This window comes from Vanessa tameamea, chromosome 13 (genome assembly GCF_037043105.1).
Source record: "Vanessa tameamea isolate UH-Manoa-2023 chromosome 13, ilVanTame1 primary haplotype, whole genome shotgun sequence".
NCBI lineage: Eukaryota > Metazoa > Arthropoda > Insecta > Lepidoptera > Nymphalidae > Vanessa > Vanessa tameamea.
The window spans coordinates 2,907,361-2,934,833 of NC_087321.1; the positions used below are offsets into that span (position 1 = coordinate 2,907,361).

The 27,473-nt window shown below is 32.0% G+C and overlaps 1 protein-coding gene across 6 annotated transcripts in view; it reads left to right on the forward strand.

Moving 5' to 3' along the window:
- The first annotated feature begins 4,283 nt into the window (after positions 1–4,283).
- LOC113397984 (uncharacterized) overlaps positions 4,284–27,473 on the forward strand; it is a 67,411-nt gene continuing 44,221 nt past the window's right edge. For all 6 annotated transcript variants that reach the window (XM_026636527.2, XM_064216697.1, XM_026636524.2 and 3 more), the window contains exon 1: positions 4,284–4,561. In XM_026636527.2, the coding sequence (XP_026492312.2) occupies positions 4,501–4,561 (61 nt within the window). In that variant the 5' untranslated portion in view covers positions 4,284–4,500. The remainder of the gene's footprint in view (positions 4,562–27,473) is intronic.

Genomic DNA, 27,473 nt, shown 5'->3' on the forward strand with positions numbered 1-27,473 from the left:
TGCAAAAAACCAATGAACTTAAGCCTGTAGCATATTTTAGTCGTCAGACTTCTCCAGAAGAACAACATTTCTCATCCTACGAATTAGAGACATTAGCAGTTGTGTCTGCTCTAGTTAGATTACGGTCATATCTCTTAGGAATCCATTTTACTATCGTTACAGACTGCAATTCTTTACGTGCTACTTTTCTAAAAAGAGATATAATTTCAAGGGTTGCCCGTTGGTGGTCTCTTATTCAAGAATTTGATTGCACTTTCGTTTATAAATCTGGCTTAAAAATGTGTCACGTCGATGCACTAAGCAGAAACCCTGTACCAAACATAAATAATGAAATAAATATGAACTTACCTTCTATTAATAAAATTGATGACAATTGGTTAAAGACTGTTCAATCATGTGATAGCGAAATTGAACGTATTAAAAGTATACTACTCGACTCAAAAAGTAACGATATAATAAATATTAAAAAGAATTACTGTCTTAAAAATAATAGTGTATTCAAAGTCACTGACGAAGGTCTTAAATGGTTAGTTCCTAAAAGTGTTCGGTGGCAAATTTTAAAAACAAATCATGACGATATTGGACATTTTTCGTATGAGAAAACTTTTTCAAAAATAAAAAATAATTATTGGTTTCCGAAAATGAGAAAATTTATTAAAAAATATGTACAATCATGTTTGCAATGTGCACATAGTAAAGTACCGTCGGGAAAAAAATCTGGGTATCTTCATCCAATACCAAAAGTGTCTAAGCCATTTCACACAGTTCATGCTGACCATTTAGGCCCTTTTAATGTTAGTAAGAATAAAAATAAATACATTTTACTAATCATTGACGCGTATAGCAAATATATATCTCTAAAACCTGTTAAAAACACAAAAGCAAAAACTACTATTAGTGTCTTTAAGGAGTTCTTTAGAACGTTTGGTGTTCCTCAAAGATTGATAACTGATAGATATTCAAGTTTCACGGGAAAAAAGGTAAAACAATTCTTGACAGAATTGGGCATTCAACATATTATGAATGCAGTATCTACGCCACGTGCCAACGGGCAAGTGGAAAGATACAATCGTACCGTACTTGACGCTTTAACTGCTATGAATCATGGACATGATGAAACATTATGGGATAGTAAAATTTTAGACGTACAGTGGGGTCTTAATAACACGGTTAATAAAAGTATAGGTTATTCTCCAGCAGAAGTATTGTTTGGTGTAAAATTAACAGGGATGTCAGATAGTAAATTAACGTCGGTTTTGGATAATGATAGGAATAAAGATAATACAAATTTAATAAAAATTAGGTCGGAAGTAGACAAACGTATAATTAACAATCAGGAAAAACAAAAGCAGTTATTTGACAAATCAAGATCTAAGCCACGAAAATTTAACGTAGGTGAACTAGTAAGAATTGAAAAATCTGTTACTTGTCCCGGAAAAAGTAAAAAATTAATACCAAAGTGTTCTGGTCCTTACAGAATATTGAAAGTTTTTCCAAATGATAGGTATTTAATAGGTGATACTCCAATTACTAAACGAAAGGGTAAAGCAGTTTATGAAGGTATATATCCAGTAGAACGTATATATCCATGGCTAAGTTTTAAAAGTGCTAACGATGATGATATAAAAAGTAGTAGTGATAGTGATAGTAGTTATAATAGTAATGAGAAGTAAGAGTATTTAGATTATTTATATTTGTACTCTGAATAATACACAACAAATGAATATTATATTTCACGGTATATGAAATATGATAAATATATAATTTGAAAGGATATAATATACGAAGGGATATGATGAAATGACTTGATATAATATAACATGATATGACACGACGTGATGACATGACGCCATACGACATGACATGACACGACATATGACACGATATGATACGATATGATATGGATATGATATGGATATGATATGGATATGATATGGATATGATTTGGATATGATTTGGATATGATACGGATATGATATGGATATGATATGATACGGATATGATACGGATATGATACGATATGATACGATATGATATGATATGTGATGTGAAGCGATAAGATATATGAGGAGTTATATGATATAGATGTAAAATACAATTTATGATTTAAAATGATGTAATGTAACATGATATGTGATATCAGATGTATTTGATATATGTAAATATTAATTTATGAGATGTGATTTGGTTAGTATACTATAAACTTGAACGTTTAAATAATATGAATAACAATATTATATATATATATTTAAATTGTACTTAATTGATTTCATTAATTAGATTCTAATTTTCGAACTATGTTCACAGTATTTTTTTTTTTAATTAAGATAACTAAAAGGAATTAAATATGTAAAAAAAAAAATATATATATTATTTGATAATTTTGCTCACGAGGACGTGAGAAGTTTGTCAGGATGGACGAGTTGTAAGCTATTTAAAAATAAGTAATATGTGTTGTACATAAATATGGTCATGATTTGACTATATTTATTAAAATGTGAGAAAGTCAGCAAGGCGGGTAGACAAATAAATTGTAAATGTAAGAAGGGTTACGGCTTTTAAAAGCACTGTGTGAATAGATTAGCTCTCAGTTCGTTTGGGGCTTTAATGGCGAAAGTAATTTAAGGTAAGATTATTGTACTGATTATAATGTTCATTGTATTATTAAGTTAAAATGTATTAATGTTTAAATGTGATTTGTAAAAATAAAAGTACTGTATGATATGTGTTCTGTTTTATTTTAAATATAAAAATAATAGTAAAACGTTTACAAATGTAAGTCAACGTCCTTTACTACAAGCTCAACGACTATACGTACGACTTAATTATACCGAGTAACTATCAACTATACTGGTCACTGGCTACAAGAGCTAGTGTTAATACCATTCTAAACACATACATTGTCATGTTATGCATTATAGTTCTGAATAATACCTATTAGTGTTCGTTTAGTGTGTATCAACAGAACAAAATCAAGAGCAGTCTCTAAAATAGAAGATGTTGGTAACAAGATATCTCTTCAACAGACAATTTGTATTAGTTAGTCGCGATTTCTCTTACGGTTGCTATTCTTAAGCCAAGACTAACGAGTCAGTGCGAAATTGCATTCGCAAACACAAGTAAACCTTAACTTTTTTGTTATGAGTCTTTTTCTATGTAATTAGTTCATAAATTAATAAAAAATAATGTAACAACAGGTTTAAAACTTTATACTAAATTTCCTGAAATACTTTTAGCTTTGGCATTATTATATATTTAAATCACAAGTTAAGAATACTTTGTACTAATTAATAAGGCGTGTTACCACCCATGTCTTTGGGTGGTGAGCGCTTACCATCAGGTGGCCCATGTGCTCGTCCGTTTACCTATACAATATAAAAACAATGTTAATTCAGTAATCTATCTTAACAACTGATTGTCAGAAAAGAGTAGCTACTGAGTCGAATATCCATTCCGAGTTGGTGATATCTTTCAATTTAATTTAGTCTTGTAAAATCACGATTCAAACATGCTTTTGTGAGTACCTTTGAATACTTATTTGTAAAGTATATTTTGATTTTGATTACAAAATATACATTTCATGTAGATGTTCAAAATCAACATACGACAATCGGTCCAAATGCTATTAATAGTACCTACCCACCTGCAGTTATGACTTTCTAGTATGAATTTATCTTAAATATAATACATCATAAATATCATGCACGAAATCCTTTTAAAAACACTGTGATTTATTTACATAAAATATGTTCAATGTTTTTTAATTTGCGAAAGCGTGACTGGATTTACTAAAAAAAAAATATACTGAACCAAATGAATTTTGTGGGTACCATACGAAACTAAAACTTTTCTAACATTTTGTATACGTTAACAAGAATTCGTTCCTCTCGCATATTTGCAAAGGTTCTCTGTCATTTAAACGACACGTCATGTTCGTGTCATTGGATACGACACATTTATTTCGTTGAATCGAGAAGGAAAATGAACGACGAGGAAATAAAAATCTTTTATTGTTATTATAAGAAAAAAAATTTCCTTAATTGAAATATAGTTGAGAAAGATTTAAATATAAATAAAAGTAATGAGGAAAATATATGTATATATATCACTTTGGTAAGAATATAAAGTAACATACAAGTGCGCCCCGTTACAAAACTTCATCTTTGTACGAATTCCTACTCGCAGTTGGTATTTTTACATTAATTATAGCGCTTTAGCCACTTACCACTATAGTGGTTTAACGCGGAGATGTTTTATTCTTGCAGTCAGTGCTACGTCGAAGATTGGCGTAGCCGCACGCCGCGTTCGTAGCGCGTGTGCTACGTAATATAATACGAAAACGCTGAAGATTTAAACTACTTAAATCAATAAGTTTTTTTTAACTTCACTGTGACTTACTTAATTTATTCCTTATAAAGTGAAGTATAAGTTATAATTATTGGAAAAAAAAAGTTTTTTAATAAATTGTTTTCGATTTATTTTATTTTGAATAAGTTTAAAATGAGTGAAGGTTTACTGAGTATATTGAAGAATGAAGGTAGAATTTCAAACGAAGATAAAAGTAAGTCTTTCAAGATTATAAACAATATGGTATAACGTTATTATTTATTCTAATATATTTATATGACTTGTAAAATACATGTAACATATATTATTACACTTATATAATTTGTTTAGTTTTGGTTTAAATTTTAAGGTCTAATATTTATTTCAATTTCCTATAAAATTAAATATTAGAATTCAATAATCGTAAAATTACAGCATTTTTGTGTATAAGAGCATTTAAAGCTTATTAAATAGGGAATCATTTCATTATTTTAAATATTACGTTTTTTTTTTGTTAGATACGTTACATTTTTGAATACTACTAATTGAGTGTGCATTGCTGCTTTTGACTGTTTATGTTCCTTACAGTAGCAATATTAATAAATAATCGGAAATGATCGAGTGCATTAAACTCATTTAGCCTTTTTGTTTAACAACCAATTTTTTCTATTTTTCTATGCGTAATAAATCTTCGAAAAATATCCAACTCCTTTTGCATGTTAGAACGAAGAGAGAAGGACTCGTGCTGCTTTTTGCGCACTAGTTAGATCTCACCTCAGCGTGGAAGATAATTATCTTAATTGCACCCAATTGCCTCTGGAAAAAGTCGTTGGTACTTGCAGTAGAGTAACACCATCGTGTCTACTTCGGGACCAAAATATCTCAAAAAAGGTTACTAGGTCCTCACCTAGCAAGCAGAAGAATCAAGAGCTATTCATTTGACATAATCGCCTTGTCAGAAGTTAGTCATGGAAAGCAAGAACTTACAAAATAAGTTACTGTTCGTGTCCAAAGTGCGCATACATTCTCGACCGTAAAATCCTTATTTTTAGGAATGACAATAATTCTCACGATTAATAAATTGTCTTGCACGCCTATTTTCTACAATTTAAGCTTTAGTAAAAAATATTGTAATCTTAATTATGTTAAGATTGCGTTCCAGTCATAAACTTTAACATCTCGTTTGACATTGATTTGAATCATTAAGATTGGTCATAAAACCTTTCATTCGTTACCAAATCGTAAAAACGTACAAGCATTACGTAGTACATAGTATTTTTCCCGTACATACGCCCCAGGCAAGAATCCATTGTAAACCGAACGCGAACATAAAAATACCTCTAAAATTGAAATCAGACAGCCACTCATCAAATTCGAAAGGAATTGTAAAGACTATGAATTATCACGCAGGGCCGATTTCATATTCCCGTTTCAGCGTTGAAAGTTTTATAGTAAGGTAAAAGATTGCTATCTTAATTTGTAGATACATTCGCGTTAACTTAAGCGTATAACCACCAATTGTCGTGCGATTTTTTTTATATTCCAGGCACATTTAGAAACTACAGACTTTAATAGAGCTTAGCTTTAATTAACCACCTATAACTATGAAAAATTAGGTTTATATGGTTTAAATATATTTAACATTAAGAATTATATACCTTTATATACCTGAGATTGCTACTACGAGTATACCTGTTTTATTATAATTTAATATTATTTATTACAATATTATAACCCTTATAAATTCTTTACAAAGACATCTTTAACATAATAACAGAAATATTATGAGATTTTTCACTTGGTGGTCTGGCTTTGTGTAAGTCTGGTTAGGTACCATCCACTCACCAGGTATTCTACCGCCAAATAGCAGTACTCAGTATTATTGTGTTCCAGTTTGAAGGGTGAGTGAGCCACTGTAACGACAGGCACAAAGGTCATAACATCATAGTTCCCAAGGTTGGTGGCGCATTGGTGATGTAAGGAATGGTTAATATTTATTACATCGCCATTGTTTATGGGCGGTGGCCCATTTGCTCGTCTGCCTACCGATATAATAAAAAAAAGTTAACTTTTTTTAACTCCATACGATCACATATGACTAAGAATAAGTTGCTTTTACTTGGTGGTAGGGCTTTGTATTCTTTGTGTTAGCCTTGCTGGGTAGTTATTACTCACTTATCATTTATTCTACCACCCAGAAGCAAATTTTTGTATTGTTGTGTTTCGGTTTGAAAGGTGAGTGAACCAATGTGGCAGGCATAAGGGACGTAACAATTTAGTTCTCAAGATTGATACTTTAAGAAAAAAAAATGTCTAGTACATTTTGTTTTTTGAGCATTCAAAACTAAATTATTTACTGTAAAGTCATCGTGTATTTGTGATAATGCACCGTTCACATCGTCATAGCCAGTTTTTTTCCTGTCGAACTAAAAATCAGAGAAGTATTGTCAGCAAACAACACTATATCACAAATACCTTTAACAAAGAAAGGAAGATCATTTATATATACCAGAAATAGAAAGGGACCCAAAATTTATCCTTGTGGAACACCCATTTTTAATGTAGATCCAGAAGACTTTATTCCATAAATGGAAACTTGCTGGTCTCTTAGACTTAAGTATGAAGCAATGAGATCAAGAGCTTTACCTTTAATACCGTAGTATTTGAGCTTATAAAGAAGCGTCTTGTGTTCTACACAATCAAATGCTTTAGACAAATCACAGAATACTCCAATAGCATACTGTGATTTTTCCCAAGCATTGTAAATATGTTAGAGAATTATTTAATTAATTAATTATTCCCGCATCAGTTGTCAAGCGATCTCTTGTAAAAACGAATTGCTCACTATGCAAAATAGTATTTGTACCGAAACGGACGAGAAGTCGATTTAAAATATTTATCGAATATTTTACTTAAAGATGAAATAGGTCTGTAATTAATGGGATCGCTTCTGTTTCCAGTCTTAAAAAGTGGTAAAACTTACTCCATTTTACCAAACTCTTGTTAAGAATTACTACTATATACGGAGCAAAATCGTATATGATATTATTCACAAATTTTACCAAAATGCCCCATATGTCGTTAGTTTTTTTTTAATATTGAGGGTTTTAAATACTTATATGATATCTATTGCAGAAACTGTTTCAAATGAAAAATCAATAACACGTTTAGAAACATTATTAATTATAATAAATACAATAGTAATCTACTTGTAAGTAATTAAAGATTCATTTTATTTTTATAATTCTTATTTTTCACCATTATTTCATTCACAAATTTAACATTCACATATGAAATTTGTAATAAAACAAACATTGTTAAATAAGATAACGTATGGTATTTGTATATATCGAGCGACTCGACATTGAATTGGCGGCTTAGCGAGCAACTTTATCGTGGAGTTTTCATGCCCGTGTACGCGCATCATAAAAAAACATTCTCATATTTTTTTCATATCGCGCGAATAGAATCATAACTGCATAAATCAATAGTGACATAATTTTTACTGACACTTTAGATTCGAATATTTTGTTACTAGACTAACGTAGCATTCAACTACTGATTCTAACTCATCAGTTATTCAACCTCTAAATATATACCTTGCATTTCAGTGATTCGGTTTGAAATTGTTAACCATGGGATTTAAGATGGGTAAAATTATATTCCTTGTGCCTGTACTTAAGCTGTCTCGCTATATATTCAAACTATCTATCGTAAACACTACACAATGTTAATGCACGGCAGTATAATAACTGTTAAATTGAGAGTATTAACTGAGCACCATACTTGTAGTACTGGGCTGATTACGATTTATACAATGAACACATACAATATATATATTTTTTTGTTATTCCGACTAATAAACGCTATAACTTTTTATTAAACAGCCTACAAAAAACATTGTTTGTGTATGTTAATCGTTTCAAACAGAATCACAGATGCAAATATTTTATATTTACCCTCCTCATTTGAATACATCGTTTCCGTACTGTTTTAATATATTTTTGTAAAATAAGATGCGCAATAAAAAAATAAAAGAAGTAAACTTTCATTTGACCTGAAAATAGTCCGATCGTGCCCAAAGAATTTTTAAACGAAAAACCAAACAGTGTTCTATTTTTAAATTTCTTTGTCTCATAATTTTGGTTCTATAAATGACAATTAAAAAATAATAGTCTCTCGTCGAGGCCTATATAAATGAAATATCAAAATAAACATTTGAAGTAATTATAAAATAAAATAACAATAATTAGAAAAAGAATTACACAATTTCAAAATTGGAACAATTGTATCGAGCGTATAACATGGTCACGCAATGTTCGAAACGACCTTTGAAATACATTTAGTATTCAGAAAATCTATTGGTATGGAATATCGTGGGCGACGGGGTATTTCATATTTTTATTGTGTGTTGTACAGCACAATTTTATTTATTTAGTCCTAAGCAATTTTCTATAATAAAAGTTTGTAGAGTACTAAAACTAGGTATATTAATAATATTATACGGTACATAATAATAATAAGGCACAATAATAAATGACACACGTCTATTATTTGAATTTATGATACGTAAAAACTTCTTTGAACGAAAAAAAAAACTTCAGGGCTGTTTAATTTATTCTAAAGTTATGTAATTTATAACCTATTTTAAAAAAAAGTTTTATCGGATCGTATTGGTTGTTCTTATATTAAAGCGTTGAACCGCTATAGAAAAGAGGACACATTTGCCGTTTGGTCTCATTTATAATATTTTTAAGTATTACATATTTATAATTTATTTTGTTAGATAATTTTGTGAAGTCGGTTTTTTTTTACTAACATATAAAGAATAGAGCTATGACCCAGCGGCTATAACACATGAATCTTAACTGATAATTGCAAATTCAAACCCGGGCAAGTACAACTAAATTTGGCGGTGAAGGAAAACTTCCTGAGAAAAACCCTTTTGTGTCGGATGTGGTTCTATTAAATGTGTATTCCAATACGGCCAATCCAGTCTTTGTACTTAAAGGTTGTTACTGTTAAGAACAGATGACATCAGAGTAGCTAGAAAAAGGCAGTCTGAATGCAATATCAGACAACCAACAAATAAGTTTGGTAAGAATATTTGTATCAAAATACATAAACAAAGTACACAAATATATACATTGTAGTCATACCGACTTGGTAACCTTTAGAAAGTGGACATACTCATATCTTAACGGCCAGTAACTGCGAGACTTCCAGCGGTGCTACAAATGTTCACGACGTTGGTAATCATTTTCCAAAATGACAATAATATCATATAATTTATATAGAGTAAAAAAACATGTTTAGTATAATAAGAATTGTCGTACATAATCGAATCTTTAAAATATTACCAGCAATGCCCATAAATTAATTAAGGAATTACTAATATTCCTAACCTAACACAAGTGATAAGCTTTAAGCTTATCACTTGTGTTAGGAGTGGGTACGACAATAGCACATCGATATTTTTGCATCGCTAGGCGGCCCGTTAACTATAGCGCTATTGACGAAACTATATAACTATTTATGAATAACTTGTATTATTTTCTAGAAATAATAATAATTTGATCAAGCGTTGTTTCTGTTTATATGTTTCTATCCGCGTCATCTGCGTGAAATTCAATTTGTGAAGATAAGCCTACAAGAACTGACTTACGGGCCCTCATCTGTTTAGTCTATGTATGTCTTTGGGGGTTCAAGCTTGCTTTGTACGAAACTTTATCAACATTGATTTGGTGGTGATGACTGTGAAGGTGATACAGTCAGAGTTACTTCTGCATCTATAATATTTGAGAGTTAGTAAAGGTTATTTATTTTTAAAGCCGGATAATAATTTAGTATTCATCATTCAAACGATCGATGAGCCCTTGTCAGATATTTAATAATTAATTATTATTATATACGATTGATGAAAAATAGTAACTACTATATTGCTTACCGGTTTTTCTCAGTAGAAGGTTCTAGGCTATTTTAATCTGTAGACGTTGCAATCGAAAGGTCTTTTAAATTGTGTCAATTCTAAATACGAAAATATATCTTCTAGTGACATTATGGCATAAGCGTTAGAGGCGAACATAACATCATAGTCAAAGAATGAATATGACAAGATCTGTGTGAAACGATTTTATTAAAACGGGACGATATAAACATTGTAAACCTCGGTTAATTAATTTATGTATTCGTTTTGACGTTGACATAAAAGGGTACGAAACAAAATAGATTCCAACATTTTATTAAAACTTAATTGAATTTATAAATATTAAACTTTATCCTTCTAAAATTATTTTGGTAGAGCTGTTGCGAGCCCTTCTGGGTAGGTATCAAACACAAATATATTACCTCGAAACAACAATACTTAGTATTTTTGTATTCCCATAGTACGTGATTAGGAGAGGGGGATAAGTATGGTAAGGCATTGGCGATGTAAGGTTCATAAAATAATGGTTAATATTTCTATGAGCGGTGGTAACCACTTACTGTTAGATGACCCATTTGCGTGTTCACCTATTCATACTACCACTGTCACTTTCACCCCTACTATTTGTTTTATGTGCACTCGAAACTCGATCCCGTGTTTTACAAACGAAACTCACCGTATCGATTCGCGAATTTTGTATATTATTGTTCAAGGGTTTGCATAACTTTATCACTGGTTTCCATACTTTCGACAGTTGAAACCCATCTTCCCTATTCCCTATCCTTATTTAATAGGTCTACCCGCAAACTTCAGTCTCGTGAACAAGACATTCGTAGATAATGTCGAAATATCGAGCTCCACCAAATAATAATGAAAAACATGGTAAATATCCCGTTTTAAAAACTGATTAGTAATAAAAATAACCATGTTAATTTAAAATCTTATAATTCTGTAGTGTCTTGCTTTTGTTAATTTGCCGCAAAGATCAAAGGAGCACGCAGCGTTTTGCTTAGAACGTATCAGTATTGTAAAGGTATACAGTTTCACATATGCTATTGAGTTTAAGTATTGATTTATATAATATATTGTAGTTGGGTTTTGTAAGCATTGAATTTGTATGCTAATATTGAATTTAAAAATGCTTTCGTAATATAAATATTGGTGTATTGTCAAAGAAATGTATTGTGTTCGTGCATATAATTAATCAATAATACGAGTATGTCCATATTTTAATATATATTTTACGGGCTTTAAATTTTATAATTAGAAAAAGTTGTCTGATCTGTCGTATTTTATCGAATACACAGTTTAACGAACAGTGTATTGACATTGCGAAATTGAAAAATTGATGAAAAATTTGGGAAACAAAGGAATACTTCTATATACCGTATGGAAATTATAATATATAAATAATTTTCAGATAATGCTACAATGAAAAATGGTCATGTGTGCCAAAACTTATATTCATACAGATAAAAAATACATATATGAAAAGATAAATCGATAACTACCGACAAACGTCAAATACGGTAATTTTGATATTTAATTCATTAGATCGATACATGTAACTTGTAAGCGACGTTGCTTTGAACGCTTGGAACCTTGTCTTTGATGTGTCCATTGTATGTCGTCTGACCCGAACTGTCTTACATGTCATAGATTAAAGAAATGTTATTAGATTTCTTTATTCAAACTTCAAAAGAATTAAATTCATTTTCTTAATATGTATATTGCTTTACATTAGCCCTCTATGAGGAGAAGGTTTGGAGCATATTCCACCAAGCTGTTCCAATGCGGGTTGGTGGAATACACATGTGGCAGAATATCATTGAAATTAGACACGATGTTTTCCTTCACCATCGAGCACGAAATGAATTATAAACACAAATAAAGCACATGAGAATTCAGTGGTGCCTGCCTATTCATAATTGTTTAAGATTTCCCTTAGTATATGTTTATTGATCGCATTAATTGTATAATGTTACCTATTTGATTTTATGTATGTTAGTCTTATTTTTTTAATTTTAATAACTGTGTTATTAGTATCAGTGGAAACTTAGCTGATGTATGTAATATTGTATATTTTTAAGCCATAAGTGTCATATCATTGTTTGTTTCCCTAAAAAAATAAAATAAAATAAAAATAAAAAATTCGTAGAGCGACAAGCACTTCATTGATAAACATTGTTACTATAATACGAGAAATATATAAATTTTACCAACGAAATGATTTGTTTTTATTAGTTTTCTTTCATAATAAATTATTTCAAGAACGATGTTACACATGCTCATGCGCGTCATATTGCGGGATACATTTCAATTATAATTACGTAAACTTGTACAACAATAACAACGTAAATTTATAACAAACACCGCTTTGTACCCAAAGTGGCGTTTAGTTTATGTACAATTCTTGATGTCAGATAATTTTACCCTTTGCTAAATGTGAAAATCTGATATCAAGAATGATGTCTTATTTAATAATTATTTCTGCAATAATATATATTATGTAAGGCATAGACGTATAGAAAATATCCTTACTTTGTAACGCCAAGAGAAAATGTAAAAAGGATTTTAAGAAATTCTTCCTCTAAGGTGCACTTTTGTCTTAATATCAATCGCCGTTCAAGGAAATATTTTAATTAGCGCACTAAGACAAAAGAATACGATTTTGTGATATTCATTAAAACATTAGTAGCTACCATCTCAAATCTACTTGAAGTGAATACCAGCGGTTCCTATGATAACGAACCTAACGTTTTAACGCCTCCGGTAACTGAATTAACACAACATTTAACTACATTACCTAACTTTAATGAATAACTTGATTATTAGTGATATACCAACACTAATTTTAGTACACGCTTGTACGAGATAATTCATAATTTGTAAAATTTAAATGACTTCGAACAGTGGTCGAAATTTGATCATATGTAATCATCTATATGTAATAATTTGAAGTCCTAAATTTAAATAAGCTTAATGACTAAAATAAGTATATTAAATTCAAATCAAAATTTGAACATCTATTCGAATTTCCATTCGCCTTTGATTTTGTATTCGCTTTGTTGCTTCAAAATAATATTTCGCACGCTCTATCTGTCTTTTGTTTTATAATCTGAGCATTAAATATGTATTATGATGATAATTATGATTCAGAGAATTGGAGGACGAGCCTTTATGTCATCGTCATTGTTATTCTAACGCTACTTTTTATTCGTCATATTAAGCTATTGTTTTCCGAGTTTTATAAACGATAATACAATATTATTACACACGTAATATTAAATAATTGTAATATTCACAGTCAATTGGTGTGATGTATCCTAGACAGAGGTATGGGGCGTAATAACTATATTTATATTGAGCCCCTTATTTCCGTCTACACAAATTCAATCATCCTTCCTTTACTGTCTCATTGGACTACAGTCTAATTATATAGTTGATCCCGAGGTTTTGGGTTCAAATCCCAGTTCGGGCTGATAAATATTTTTTTGGTTTTTCAGTCAAAGAATTATCAGTAACAGCTCTGGAATTTGGAAGCGTATACACTTTCGTAATCGCAAAACACATAAAACTATAGCTAAAAGTTTTCGGTCTTGCACTGAACTCTTCCTCGTCTTGTGGGAATGCCCATCCCATCGGATTATGAGAGTGTAGGAATTGAGAGTACATCTGTGTTTGCGCACACACTAGTTCACAGTTCTAGTGTATTTGACAGTTGACTTGATTTAAACAAAGCAAGTTAAATTAATGTTATGAGTTCTTGGAAGACGATCTTTCCGCATGGAACCTAGGTCCTGGTTTAGAACTCGTATTAAACCTGTCATCTACGCGGTGTCTTGTTTGTTTTTCCGTCTTTCACGGTTTGTATTTAATATAAAGGTTGCGTTTTGTAGTTGCTAAATCTAGTTCAATTTATATTTCATCATCTATTGTTAGTTCGTACAAATTTAGATATAGCTCGGCTCCTAGCTTGACTCAACGTCGACCCAAATTGGGATCGAAATCGCTGACTCTTCTGAATAATACACAATTTAAATATTGCACAAATTAAGACATTCTTGGATCGAAATTACTCTACTATGCAACTAGTAATTACAATAATACTATAAATGTTTCTATAAGCTGTGCCGTGTTTGAAATCCGTTAGGACGATATCACTATGAAATACTTTAATATTTTATTAATGTTTATTTATTGGATATTATAAGCTCAAATGTAATATGTTGTGTAGTTATGTCTTCTTGTATTACCGTGGCCAAATAACTGTGAGTGTACGGGTGACGCGTAGATGTGTTTCTCCATCAAAAACCTCGGTATCTGTAGCCTTGTCTAGTTATTAGAACAAGCAGACAGTAATTATTTTAGTAATATTATAAATGTGAAGGTTTGGTTGTATCAATGATGCCCGAACGGCTTAACGGATTTGAATGTTCGGCACAATGTTCAGTCTGGAATAGCACATAGGCTCTTTTTCATGTAAAATGTATGTAACACCAGAACCACACACACGCGCGAAACCACGGGCGGAAACTACTAGTACGTCAGATAATCAAATATTTTTTTAGAAGTATCAAATTCATCCCATAGGTTAGTTTTTCCAATTTATCAGAAAAAAACTTTGTCTCCGCTTCCTAACTTGAGATGAGTTATGAAGTTGTTTTATAAAAAAGTTAGTTTAATATGATGTTCCGTATATCTTCACTTTCTGAGCTCTATTAAATTGGTTTTGTTTCTTCAACTTTAGCGAAATTTAATAGCGGCGAATTTCAACACATTAGTTGAAAATGCTTATTCTATTATAGTTTATTGAAATTCTTAAATTGAATTTCTATTATTATTTGTTTTGTCTTCGTTATTTTAAACGAGTTTTTGTGTAAAAAGAAAGAGACAGCATATTTAAGACCTTGTCTTAATACGGCGTATGTTATTCAAAAGTGCTCCTTGTGTCAACTTAGATAGAGAATATTTTGATTTGATTCGATTTAAGCGATCGAGGTTGCCAACCAGGAAAAAGTTTATTTATTAAACGATTTTAATATTTTTTGTTAAATTATATGTCGGTAAAACACTCAGGCCGAAGCATATAAGATCATTTTAATGGGAAGTCAGCAAGTCTTCCGGGGTTTATAATGGCTGTTACATTATATAATTTTAATGGATATATTTTTATGAGATATTATTGGATATCAAGTCCAAATTCTTATATTTTTAAGCAGCGATGCTCAATAATTAGTCTTGATATTCATGTACTTTAAAGAGAATGTTTTGAAGTGAAACTTCTTTAAACGCGATGGCAAATATTAAAAAAAAAATTGCAAATTCCACAATTTTATGTTCACCGTTGATGATGGTGATGATAATCACTGGCCGATTTCAGTAAGGCCGGCTGTTCTCAAGAAAGACTGCCAACTGCGCAGGACATGTGAACTCTTCCATCCCCATAATCCGAAGGCATGGCAAATGTAACACGACCATATTTAGTCAGACCAGAATCCGGTGTTTCCCGAGGTCGTCATTTACTCTAACAATCTCCATAGTACGGACTGCTACTGAGAATCTAATATCAGAAAAACTAAATTATTTGGTGTCCAACATCAAAATACAAACCATAAAAGTAATACCGATATTAATAAAGCTTGACTAAAACGAAGGGCAATGAATAAATGTTATATATAAAATGTTCACAACAATTAAACACAAACGAAATTAACGCACGTCTGGCGTTTGCAGATATTCTCGGAATGTGGACAAGGAATGCAGTAATAAGGGACTTGTTTGAGTATAAGTAGACTTGTTGTAATACAAAAATTTCCTTTCTCTACTAAATATTTAGCACGTATCAAGCATTCTAGATTACATACAACATACATCATTCTCTGTTCTTTGCTTTCTGACGCTTTATACTTCACTATGAAGGATATGTTGCACGTCGTGAATTTTAACATAATTTCGTATTATGTTATTCATTGGGAGTATCCCCATATTGTTTTTATTTACGCGAACGGAGAACCAAATACCCTACATTATGGGTAGTATTCACTGCTTCATATAAACCGCTGGTTCTTAACAGATCGTCCCCTGATCGTCCACTGGTTTTTCCTGAAAGCACGCGAAGTGGTCCGCGAAGTCATTGGAAAAATGAGCGCTAGAGCAGAGCATACATTATTCGATGTAGTGGACATTGCTCTGAACCAAGGTTTCAGAAATTAGCAATAAGAATGCAATATTAAGAATCGAAATAGAATATGTCATATGCAAATTCTCTAATATTAAATTTCCGTCAAAAATTAAAATATTAATACCTATGAATAGTTGTTTATTTGACGACCTCCGTGGTCGAGTAGTGTGTACACCGGTTTTCATGGGTACGCTACTCCGAGGTCCCGGGTTCGATTCCCGGCCGAGTCGATTCGATAGAAAATGTTCATTAATTTTCTATGATGTCTTGGGTCTGGATGTTTGTGATTTAAGAAATATTAACCAATCCTTACATCACCAATGCGCCAGCAATCTTGGGAATTAAGAGGTTATGTCAAGTGTTCCTGTCCACTAGCTCACTCACGATTCCTACCAGAACACAAAAATAAGTATTGCTGTTTGGTAATAGAATATCTGTTAACAACGAAAACTATTATGCCGTGTAATTAAATACTTCCGCACAATAAATAAAACCAAGTAGAAGCTTATATGAATTGCTCGGGAATTACATAGAAAAACTTGAATTGCGTGGCATTGCGGCCACACTTGGACATATAAAAGGCATAGATTAATGAAGGTCCTTGTTGAGAACAGGAGATTAGAAAAACTAGACAACTATCATATAGCCGTAAATATATACCACAGAATTAATTGAGTTCTCTGTATTGGGTACAAATCTCTTTGTTTATATTTTCATTTAAATATAGCACGTTACCTTATAATTTATTTATTGCAATTAATAATGTAAGCTTAGTAGAACATACATTGGACAGAAGTGGATGAATTTTGACTAATCGCCAAAAGACTTAAGAAGATTACGTTTTACTTTTTTCTCTATTTCTTGGCTCGGACCACTTCTCCCTTTGAGGAGGTTTGTAACTAATTCGAGCACGCTGCTCCTATGCGAGTTAGTAAAGGTATATTTCCAAATTTCATTGAAATTGGACAAAGAAGATTTTCTTCACGATGTTTCCTTTCACTGCCGAACACGAGATGATTTATAAACACGAATTCATCATATGGATATTCTGTGGAGCTCGTTGAACCTGCAATCATCGGTTAAGTATGTGTCCTAACCATTAAGTCATCTCGGCTTTCGACAACTATGTACCTACTTACATAGTCAGTTAGAAAGGATATTATCTTTTATCAAGAGAGATTGTACTCTCTTTGAAAAACCTAAATAATTACAATTTTAAATGAGAATACTAGAATTAACAATAGTTAAACAAGAATATAAAAATTCGAGCACGTCCGTCGTTCGCTATGCAAGGATTGAATGCAGAGAATGTCGTAATGAAAGCCGCTTTCAACCTACGATGAATTAGTACTATAGATTACGGTCTCGGTTTAACATTTTCAAAAGTATATTCCCTAGATACATCTTATTCTGTATCAGAATATATATATCTGATAAAATTGCAAGTTCGTGGAACGAATGATCATTTTAATCAATAAGTTGTAAGTAATTCTTATATTATTATTTTTTAATTTGAAAAATAAATGTCGTAAGCATAACTTGTATTTATAATTCATCTTATACTATCCGGTGAAGAATGACGTCGTGAGGAAACCTGCACGTTATGGAAGAAAAACTGCCACGCAACTCGCATTATAGCAGCGGCAGCGTGGTGGAGTGCGTTCCCAACCTTGAGTGAGGTTTTTGCCCAGCAGGGTATATTAACAGGCTGTTACTAGGTACTTTCTATCAACTACTTTATTGTTTTTGGTTCAACTTAGTAAAATTATGAACCGGTATCGTTACATAATCGGAGACTTTCTAAGCTATAACAGACCAATGAGGCAATCAATTGAAAAACCTAAGAAAATAAATAAACATAAACTTTAAAATAATTAAAATGAATATCATTGAATTTATTACTTATCGAGTAGCTGTTAATATTCAGTCTGTGACCTGGTTAGGAAAATCTACACATTTATCTCAACTGTTAAGCATAGTCTTAATGACCATTTAACAAAACATACGAACGCTTGTAAACAAACGACTGTATTTAACGCATGAACAATGTGCAATCGTCAGGAAACTAATTCAAGTGATAGTTTGCATTTATTAATAAGATACTAACTGTAATGATCCGTATTGCAATTTATATGGTGATGTAACACAGATGTACTCGTACCGAAGTTCCCTCTACTCCCTCAATAATATAATAAGGCTACGCGAATACCGGATTCGTGTGAGACATTATAATGTACATCGTAGGTCCCAATTAAAATAATGCTATTCCATACATAATATGAATTATTTTTTTATTTTATGTATAAGATTTTTTCAAAGAATAAGCTCTATTTTGATATTTAATGAGACTTTAATGTAATGTTATGTAATTTAAAACATTATAAAGAAACGACTATATATTGACACAAAATATTAAATATAAGTAATAAAATATTTATAAAAAATATATATAAATGCAAATAAACTTTAATTATATAAATATACTATTTAAATTTACACTAAGTACTATATGACACATGTATGATAATATGATATTGGATTAAATAATTTTCTTTTTTAAATTATCTTCATGTCGTTTTGTTTTCATTGCACACTCGACAAATGGTTTCCTGTTTAGAGAGCCGACGTTGCGCTTCAATAAGGAAGTACTAGGTATCATAAAAATTGGTTTATGAGTCATTTTAAGAAACATCCTTTTTGTGATTTGCAAAGAATATTTTATAGATATAGCATATATACATAGTTCGTTGTTATATTAGCTGTTATATGCAAAAATTAAAAAAATAATGTTAGGTTTCACCAAATTTATATAATAAAGGTCATAAAAGTAAATTTGTTTCGTTTTCGCTATGTAATGTAATCGATCACGATGTAATTTATGATATTAAAAAGAATTATGTTTTACTTGGTTGTAGGGCTTTGTGTAACCCCGTTTGGTCAGGTACCAACTCATTAGATATTCTACCGCCAAACAGCAATACTTATTATTGTTATATTCAGGTTTCAAAAGTGAGTGAGCCAGTGTAACCACAGGTCCAAAGGTCCAAGGATGGCGACGCATTAGCGATGTAAGGAATGAGAAATATTTTCTTACCCATTTAGTACCCATGTTTACGGGCAGTGGTTATCATTTACGATCAGGTGGCACATTTGCTCGTCCGCCGTTTTCATAAACTTGGGAACATTATCTCATGATGTGATCGTACAGAACATAGGAATATATAAATAAAAACAAACAGTAACACTTCGTACTTTTCAATTCCAATTTTAAGGATGAGTGAATTCGGGTAATTACAGGCACAAGAGTTAACATCATTAGCGGTGTATTGGCAGTGTGAGTCGTGATTGACCACAATGACAATGTACGGATGGTAGCGATGTTTGATGACTCATTTTTTCATTAATTTAAATAAGTAGGTACACCTGACACAGATGTGACAGGTTTCTGTAAGTGGCTATCACTTATCATTGGCATTGTAAGAGAAATTAACTATACCTTACGTCGTCAATTTAGCACTAACTCCTTGTGCCTTTAGTTGCACTGCCTCAATCTCATTTTCAAACTGGATACAAATACTACTGCTTGGCGGAAGAAGTAGGTGTAATTTCCAAACTTGCACACAGTCATACCACCAAGTAAATTTGCCCTTAAAATCAATGTATATATGTTTATGTACAAGCTTGTGTATGTATGTGTGTATATGTAGATGTATATGTATTATTTGAGGTATTTAGGTGCTTCTGTGTGATTCACTGATTACGTAATTCCTGACTCTGCCGATGTGAATTGGAATTTTTAAGTACAATTACGGCCGAGTATTTGTAATTTACTACAAAAGTTCCAACGCTATTCAGCTTTTCTCTCACTAATATTAAATGTACCGGCACAGGCATTATAGCCGTAGCATCCTGGAACAATAGTACAAGAATATTCAATTAACTGATACGTAACAAAAGTGGACGTCCAGGGAATGTGTGATGCTATACGAAACTATAAAGGAGATAAATAAATAAACAACTTTACAGCAATTAATAAAAAAGAAAATTCCTTATGCAAGGTAGATTTAAATAAAAAGATACTAAAAATGTGTCCTTGGTTATATGTACTATATTTAAGAAACGAATTTTTTTTCATGTGGATGACAGGATTATTTACGAAGAGCAATTCAAATGTTTATAAGAAAACATTACAAAGTCGCTAAATGGCGACATTGTATAGGAATGACTTTAACGGTTAATACAATTTGGCATATTCTAATTTTATGAATCATTTAATACTGGAAACTCTATTGGTCCGTCTATTTAATTTGATTGTTTGATATTAAATATTGTTACGTAAATAAATACATTTGTCTAATAATAATTATAATACATAGATCTTATTAAAAAACATAGGCGAACATGAACGTTCATGTGCTCAATACGTGTTTTTTTTTTTTTATATATTAAGAGGTGGCAAACGAGCAGGAGGCTCACCTGATGGAAAGTGACTACCACCGTCCATGGACATCTGCAACACCGGGAGGCTTGCAGGTGCGTTGCCGGCCTTTCAGGAAAGAGTACGCTCTTTTCTTGAAGGTTTCTAAGTCGTATCTGTTCAGAAAAACCGCCGGCGAAAGCTGGTTCCACAGAGTGGTTGTGCGAGGCAGAAAGTATCTTAAAAATCGCGCTGTTGTGGATTTATTTATCTCATATTCGACGGTAAAGGAAGATATTTTCAAGAAAAGACGCAATTCGGTCATACGTGTTGACCAACCTGCTTAGAAGAGCGGAATGAATTAAGCTAGAAACCTTCTCAATACAATAGCATTGAGATATTTACTGGCTGATATTTTTCCTTTCAACTAATATAATTATGTGTGATAAGCACTATCGTTACCATCAACATTCTCTTGTCTTTATCCCAATTGTCGTTTTCAGGCGCACGGCATGCGACGGATTTAGCAGCGTTTTATAGCTGATCGCCTGCCTGTCGTTAAACCTTTTTGTCGTTAAACGCTAATACATAACGATTTATTTTATTAATTTTGGTCATTGAAAAGTCGTACTAATATCAAGTAGATTAAGATAATATTATATTCTCAATAATAACCTTTGCCAAAAAGTGGGACAGGCTTTTATCTCACACTGAAATCAGTAAAAACAAAGTTCAGACACTTTTACTTTGGTTTATATTGCGCCTGCTTTTGTTTGACTCACGACGGCTAGAAGTTAGTCGATACAGGGAAGCGTACTTCTATATCGCTGGAATCAGGAGGAAATGTGACACTGGAAAGCACATTTTTTACATTAAAATTAACAGCCTGTAAATTTCCCACTGCTGGTCTAAGGCATCCTCTCACTTTGAGGAGAAGGTTTGGAGCATAATGCATTACGCTGCTCCAATGCGGGTTGGTGGATACACATGTGGCAGAATTTCATTGAAATTAGACAGTTACAATTAAGTTTCCTCACGATGTTTTCTTTCACCGCCGAGCACGAGATGAATTATAAACACAAATTAAGCACATGAAAATTCAGTGGTGCCTGCCTAGGGTTGAACTCGAAGTCATCAGTTAAGATGCACGCGTTCTAACCACTGGGCCATCTCGGCCGCCAATGCACATACACATATAAAAAAAACATTCAATGCCTTATATACATATCTACTTAGTGGTAACTATATAAGAGTGGACGCACAACGCATTGTGCAGATTGACCATGACTATGTGTCGCATCCTACGAGATCCCGTAGATTTTGGCGTCTGACCGAGTCTGTGCAAAACAACTTCTGCCAAACTTCGCTACCACCGCCTACCAAAAAGGAGGTCGGTCTGACTCGGCTAACTGACCAATAGCTATCACTTCAATAATTTGTAAGGTGATAGAACGGATATTAAACAACCGATTGATCCATTAGCTAGAAGATCACTTATTGTCTAATCATCGGTACGAGTTTTAACCAAAACGGTCCACAGGCGATCTTCTAGCGTACGTAGCACACCTCTGGGATGGTTCCGCTAAGTACTTAATGGAGACCTTGGATCGGTTGCAGTGTCATGCGATCCACATTGTCATTGATGTCATAAATTAAAAAGTAAGAAACGCAGCCATGCACAACACGTGCTACACGTCACTATACTTTAGTAGGAGACAATCTTTAAATCGAGAGACCTATTCCAACGCCCAAGGCCCATTTTAATTGTCATCGCTTTGTTAAATCCGAAAATAATTCCCTTATACAAATCTTTTAAATTAAATACATTTTCATTACAATATTAATTATCTTCCTGGCTCATTGGATAGAAGAAATTTTGTTTACATGTACAGGGTTGTTTGATCTTTGTTAAAAGCATGTTTAGCCACTTTTTCTATACGACCAAGGTCGTATTGAATAACAGAGCTTTTGAATGGCTCTTCTAGAAATCACAAAACGACTAGGTTTCGGCATTTTAGGGCCTTATACTTGAGTCAAGTACCCTTGAGGGTAAGGATAGGCATATCTACGGTTAAGATAGATATTACATAGCTTTACAGATAGCTTGTGAATTATCATAGTAATATTTTTATCATTTGATTTTTAAATTACAATTTTACAAAATTTAAATAAGCATAAATTTTAGTTAATAAAACTTTAATAGAAGATGCGATTTTGTTTAGAAGATTGAAATTGTAAAAAATGTAGACAATTATTTTTAATGTTAATACTAAGATCGGTATTTAAGATTTTTAATCTGTTACAATAGCCAACCAACCAGTCACCCTGGAATAGAAAATCAACGTATATTATTTTAATATACTAAATATATATCGGCGTTATACGTGATAAAGTATATATGTATATTATAACGTTGATGGTAATGTCGATGATGTGACATTGCTTAACACATTCAATGCGGAACGAGGTCGAATGCGCCTCGTATGCATCTTCCTTATGCTGCGGCTAAGAAAATCATAGGCCTCTCTGTCGTGCGGAGGCCGTAACGTCTATTTGATATATATATGTATATTGCAGGAAAGTGATAAATATAATTATATGATGTCTATTGAAAACAGAATGCTATGGTGTAACTACTTAATACGGGGTCTCCTTGACCATGTACCGCACTGAAGAAATAAAATTCGATCACATCACATCAAGGGTTAGATTTTATTAAAAGTTAGGGGGCTAATAAGCCCCGTACCGGTATTATGATAGTTTTCATACGAGGTCTTAAACGCCCCGTACCGCAGGAATGGAAAAAATAAAACAAATTATTCCGCAGAGAACGTGTTAAGCCACAGAGAATGTTTCAAAAATATTTTACATCAAAGGAAAAATTTATAGAATGAAAATCGAAAATTAGTCATGGGCATTCTTTTATCACATCTTTTATTTCATTTCATTCATCCCTTTTATGCTAGTATTTGAAATTCTACCCGAGTGAACTTACTTAAGAAACAATGAACACAAGGCAAAATGATTCTAACTTAGATGACCTAGAAAACGCTTCCCTATATAGAACAAAGTCACTTCCCATCGTCTGTATGCTTAAATCTTTTAAGCTACTCAACGGATTTTATTGTGGTTTTCATCAATATACAGGGTGATTCAAGATAATTGCGAATTGAATGTTTTTTAGCAGGATAAAAGTTTTTTTTAATGTTAGTTTTCAATCTAAAAAGTGGGATATATAGACCTATATGACACCCGTGTGATGCTGATTCGGGTAGCTAGTATTATTATATTTATTAATTTCAGTCCCATAACTAAAGAAAGTATATTATTTTGCATGAATAAATTAACTTTAATATCTCGAAAATAATATCGCTATCGGAGATATTTCTTTTCCTGTAAATATCTCACTGCTGTGTAAAATACAAGGATTGTCGAGGGCATCAATCTTCTCGAAGGATTTTATTGCACAAGGATATTTTACTGGCGGCTTATGCCGAATGTATGTGTAACATTTTCATTCATATATTTTTTACATTTATTTCTTTCTCAAAAGATTTTTACGTCCGTACTTTTAAGAATTTCATATTTGTAAAATATTTATTATTCTTTAATGTAATTCACAGTTAAATTCAAATCACTTTTAAACAAAAATCAAAATACTACTTACCTGAAATTGAACCAGCGTGTTAGTTTAAGAACTACGTGTAACATTCACCGGGCCATCTTGTCTATCTTGTCTATCTATCATCTATCATTTCGATTTAGTTTCGTATAGTATCGGTAACCAATAAACCCCACCAAAAGTTATTGTATCCCATCATATCATGAATCTCTGTAGGAATTTGTATACATATATTTTCTAACCCTTCCCAAATAACCAATAAAAGCTTCTAATGTCCTTCATGTCGTGGAAAACGAACCATCAATTTCACTAGCCATTCATTCATTACAACCATTAACTTTATCTTTTGAGTAATAAAGTTCAAAATTGAATGCAAAACCCTTATTCGACTAATAAAATGTTTGTTTATCGAGCTAATGACCACTGAATCAATAGTAGCGAAGAAATAATGTGTGTTTAAATTCAATGTAGCGTGTAATTTCATTAGCTGTTCTTTTGAAATATATCTATAATATTACGTGCATATCTTTAAGCTTTCATTAGCCTAATCTGTAAAGGAATCGTGCAACTTGAGTTCTTGGTGGTAGGGCTTTGTGCAAGCCCGTCTGGGTAAGTACCACCCACTCATCAGATATTCTACCGCCAAACTGCAGTACTTAGTATTGTTGCGTTCCGGTTTGAAGGGTGAGTGAGCCAGTGTAACTACAGGCACAAGGGACATAACATCTTAGTTCCCGAGGTTGGTGGCGCATTGGTGATGTAAGGAATGGTTAATATTTCTTACAGCGCCATTTTCTATGGGCGGTAGTCACCACTTACCATCAGGTGACCTATTCGCTAGTCCGCCTACCGATCTCATAAAAAAAATATATCATATTTAAGACGTCTGATGAACTTTAATAATGAAACAGTACTGATCACCGATGATTATAGAATAATTTAATAATTTTGTCCTCTTATTCTAGCCAGGAACTGCGTAGAGTCTTCTAAGAGTCAGTAAATGTTATTCTATTAAGTGTCCTTTTAGTTTTTTAAATCTATTATATTATCTATTATCATTTTGGTGTTAGACATCTATAGATTGTTTTATATTGGAACGGCGAAGGAAAACATCGTGAGGAAATCTGAATGTGTATTAACCAACTCACATTGAAGAATCGTGGTGAAATATGTTCTTAAAGCCTTATCCTCAACTTGAGAGAGGGCCTCGCTCAGCTGTCAAACTTTTAACTTTAGTTAAAACCTGTTATATGATTAAAACAGATAAACTGAAACAAAAGCTAATATAATAAAATATTTATATACAAAGTTTACACTCGATTGCGCTTCGTCTCAAGGTACTACGAGTGTGTACAGCAGGCATTATCTCGTTTATCGCTAAGACCCGAGGGCGAGAGCTTTACGTACACATTCGGTAAAACGTTTTCAAATAAACAGAAATTCAATCGAAAGGCTATTCACAGCGTGAAAGCAAGATATATATATAGATTTATATTGGTGGCTTGACCACCTTATGTAGTAAAGGAAATAGTTTTTAAAGTTTAACATTCAAAACACTTCGTATAAATTTTATTCTTTAACATTCTATCCAAAATAATATATTGACTTTAAAATACGTAAATATAAAAACAAATATAAATACAAATATGTATAGATCTATTTATTCCCGCTCACATTCAATTATTTTCGTTTAATAAAATAAACTTAATATAATTTGTATTTTTTCTGCTGTCGTTACTCTTCAGTTACTCTTGCAGTCGTCACACGCACACAAGACATCTTGTAAGCACGACCGTCACTCACTCATTAATGAATAGATCCCCAGACTAAGTAATATGCAATTATTTGTGAATAATGCTACTATATATTACTATAATACTATAATTTATTCAAGAACGCACACTATACACGACAGGATAGTGAAGCATAGTTGCTTATAATAATTAGTGATAATTTCCATGAATAGGTTTTAAATATAGTGGGAATAAGAAGCTTGATGTTTTTTAAGAAATATGCATGCGGACGGTCCATTTTGCTACCTGATGGTAAGGACATTGACCCTTGTGACTCTAGTTACAATGTTTTTTTTAAAAGAACGTATATGCTGTTAATTTGATAGGTCAAAATCACTGTAGTCGGTCCTTTAGCTTCTGAATTATTCAAATATTTTGTGTCCTCATAAAAATCTTATATCGACATTTCTAAAGTGTCATTCAGTAATGTGAATTCCTCGAGGTATTCTCGTAAAAAGTTTTATTTGCGAATTTATGATTGAATATTTTATTACGGTGCGGTTAGTGTTCATTTTTTCGTTGTTTTGATATTAAAAAAAATAATTGGTATGGTTTATTTGTTTTATAAATTTATTGTAAGTCTAAAGTTGAGTTTATATTTAAAGGGATAAATAGTATAAACCATTATGTGTGCAGGTAATTTTTTTATAAAGCGTAATCGTAATTGCCTTAAATCTTAAACACCTAGCCTGTGTCTATTAATTTTCTTAATATTGTTTGCTCTTATAACGTACAAGAAAAAAAAAAACAAGCTACTCTAAGAGAAACGGACGTACTCCACGCTATTCCAATTTTCAAAATTAGATTTTTTTTTAAATCGTTTGCTGATAGCTTATAATGAAACTACTTGATCAGATTTTGACCAGACTTTGATCTTCATAATAAGAGGCTTTAGTCCAAGAGTGAGAAATAATTATTACTACAAAAAGTATCTTTCGAGTAATTAATTCTTATGAATAATCACAAAAGCCTATTTTCTTTTGCCACTCTCGAGTGTGTGGAGTACATTAACGCCATATGGCTAGCATTACTTGGAATACATAATATATTAAAGTCAAAGAGATATTCCCCTACTCTTTGTATGCGCTAAGACTCAAAAGATTCATTAACATACGAGTATATTTATTCATAGTTATTTTATCCTAACGACCTTTGAAATTTAAAGCTAAAATTACAATGATTCTACATTTAATACAAGTTATAAG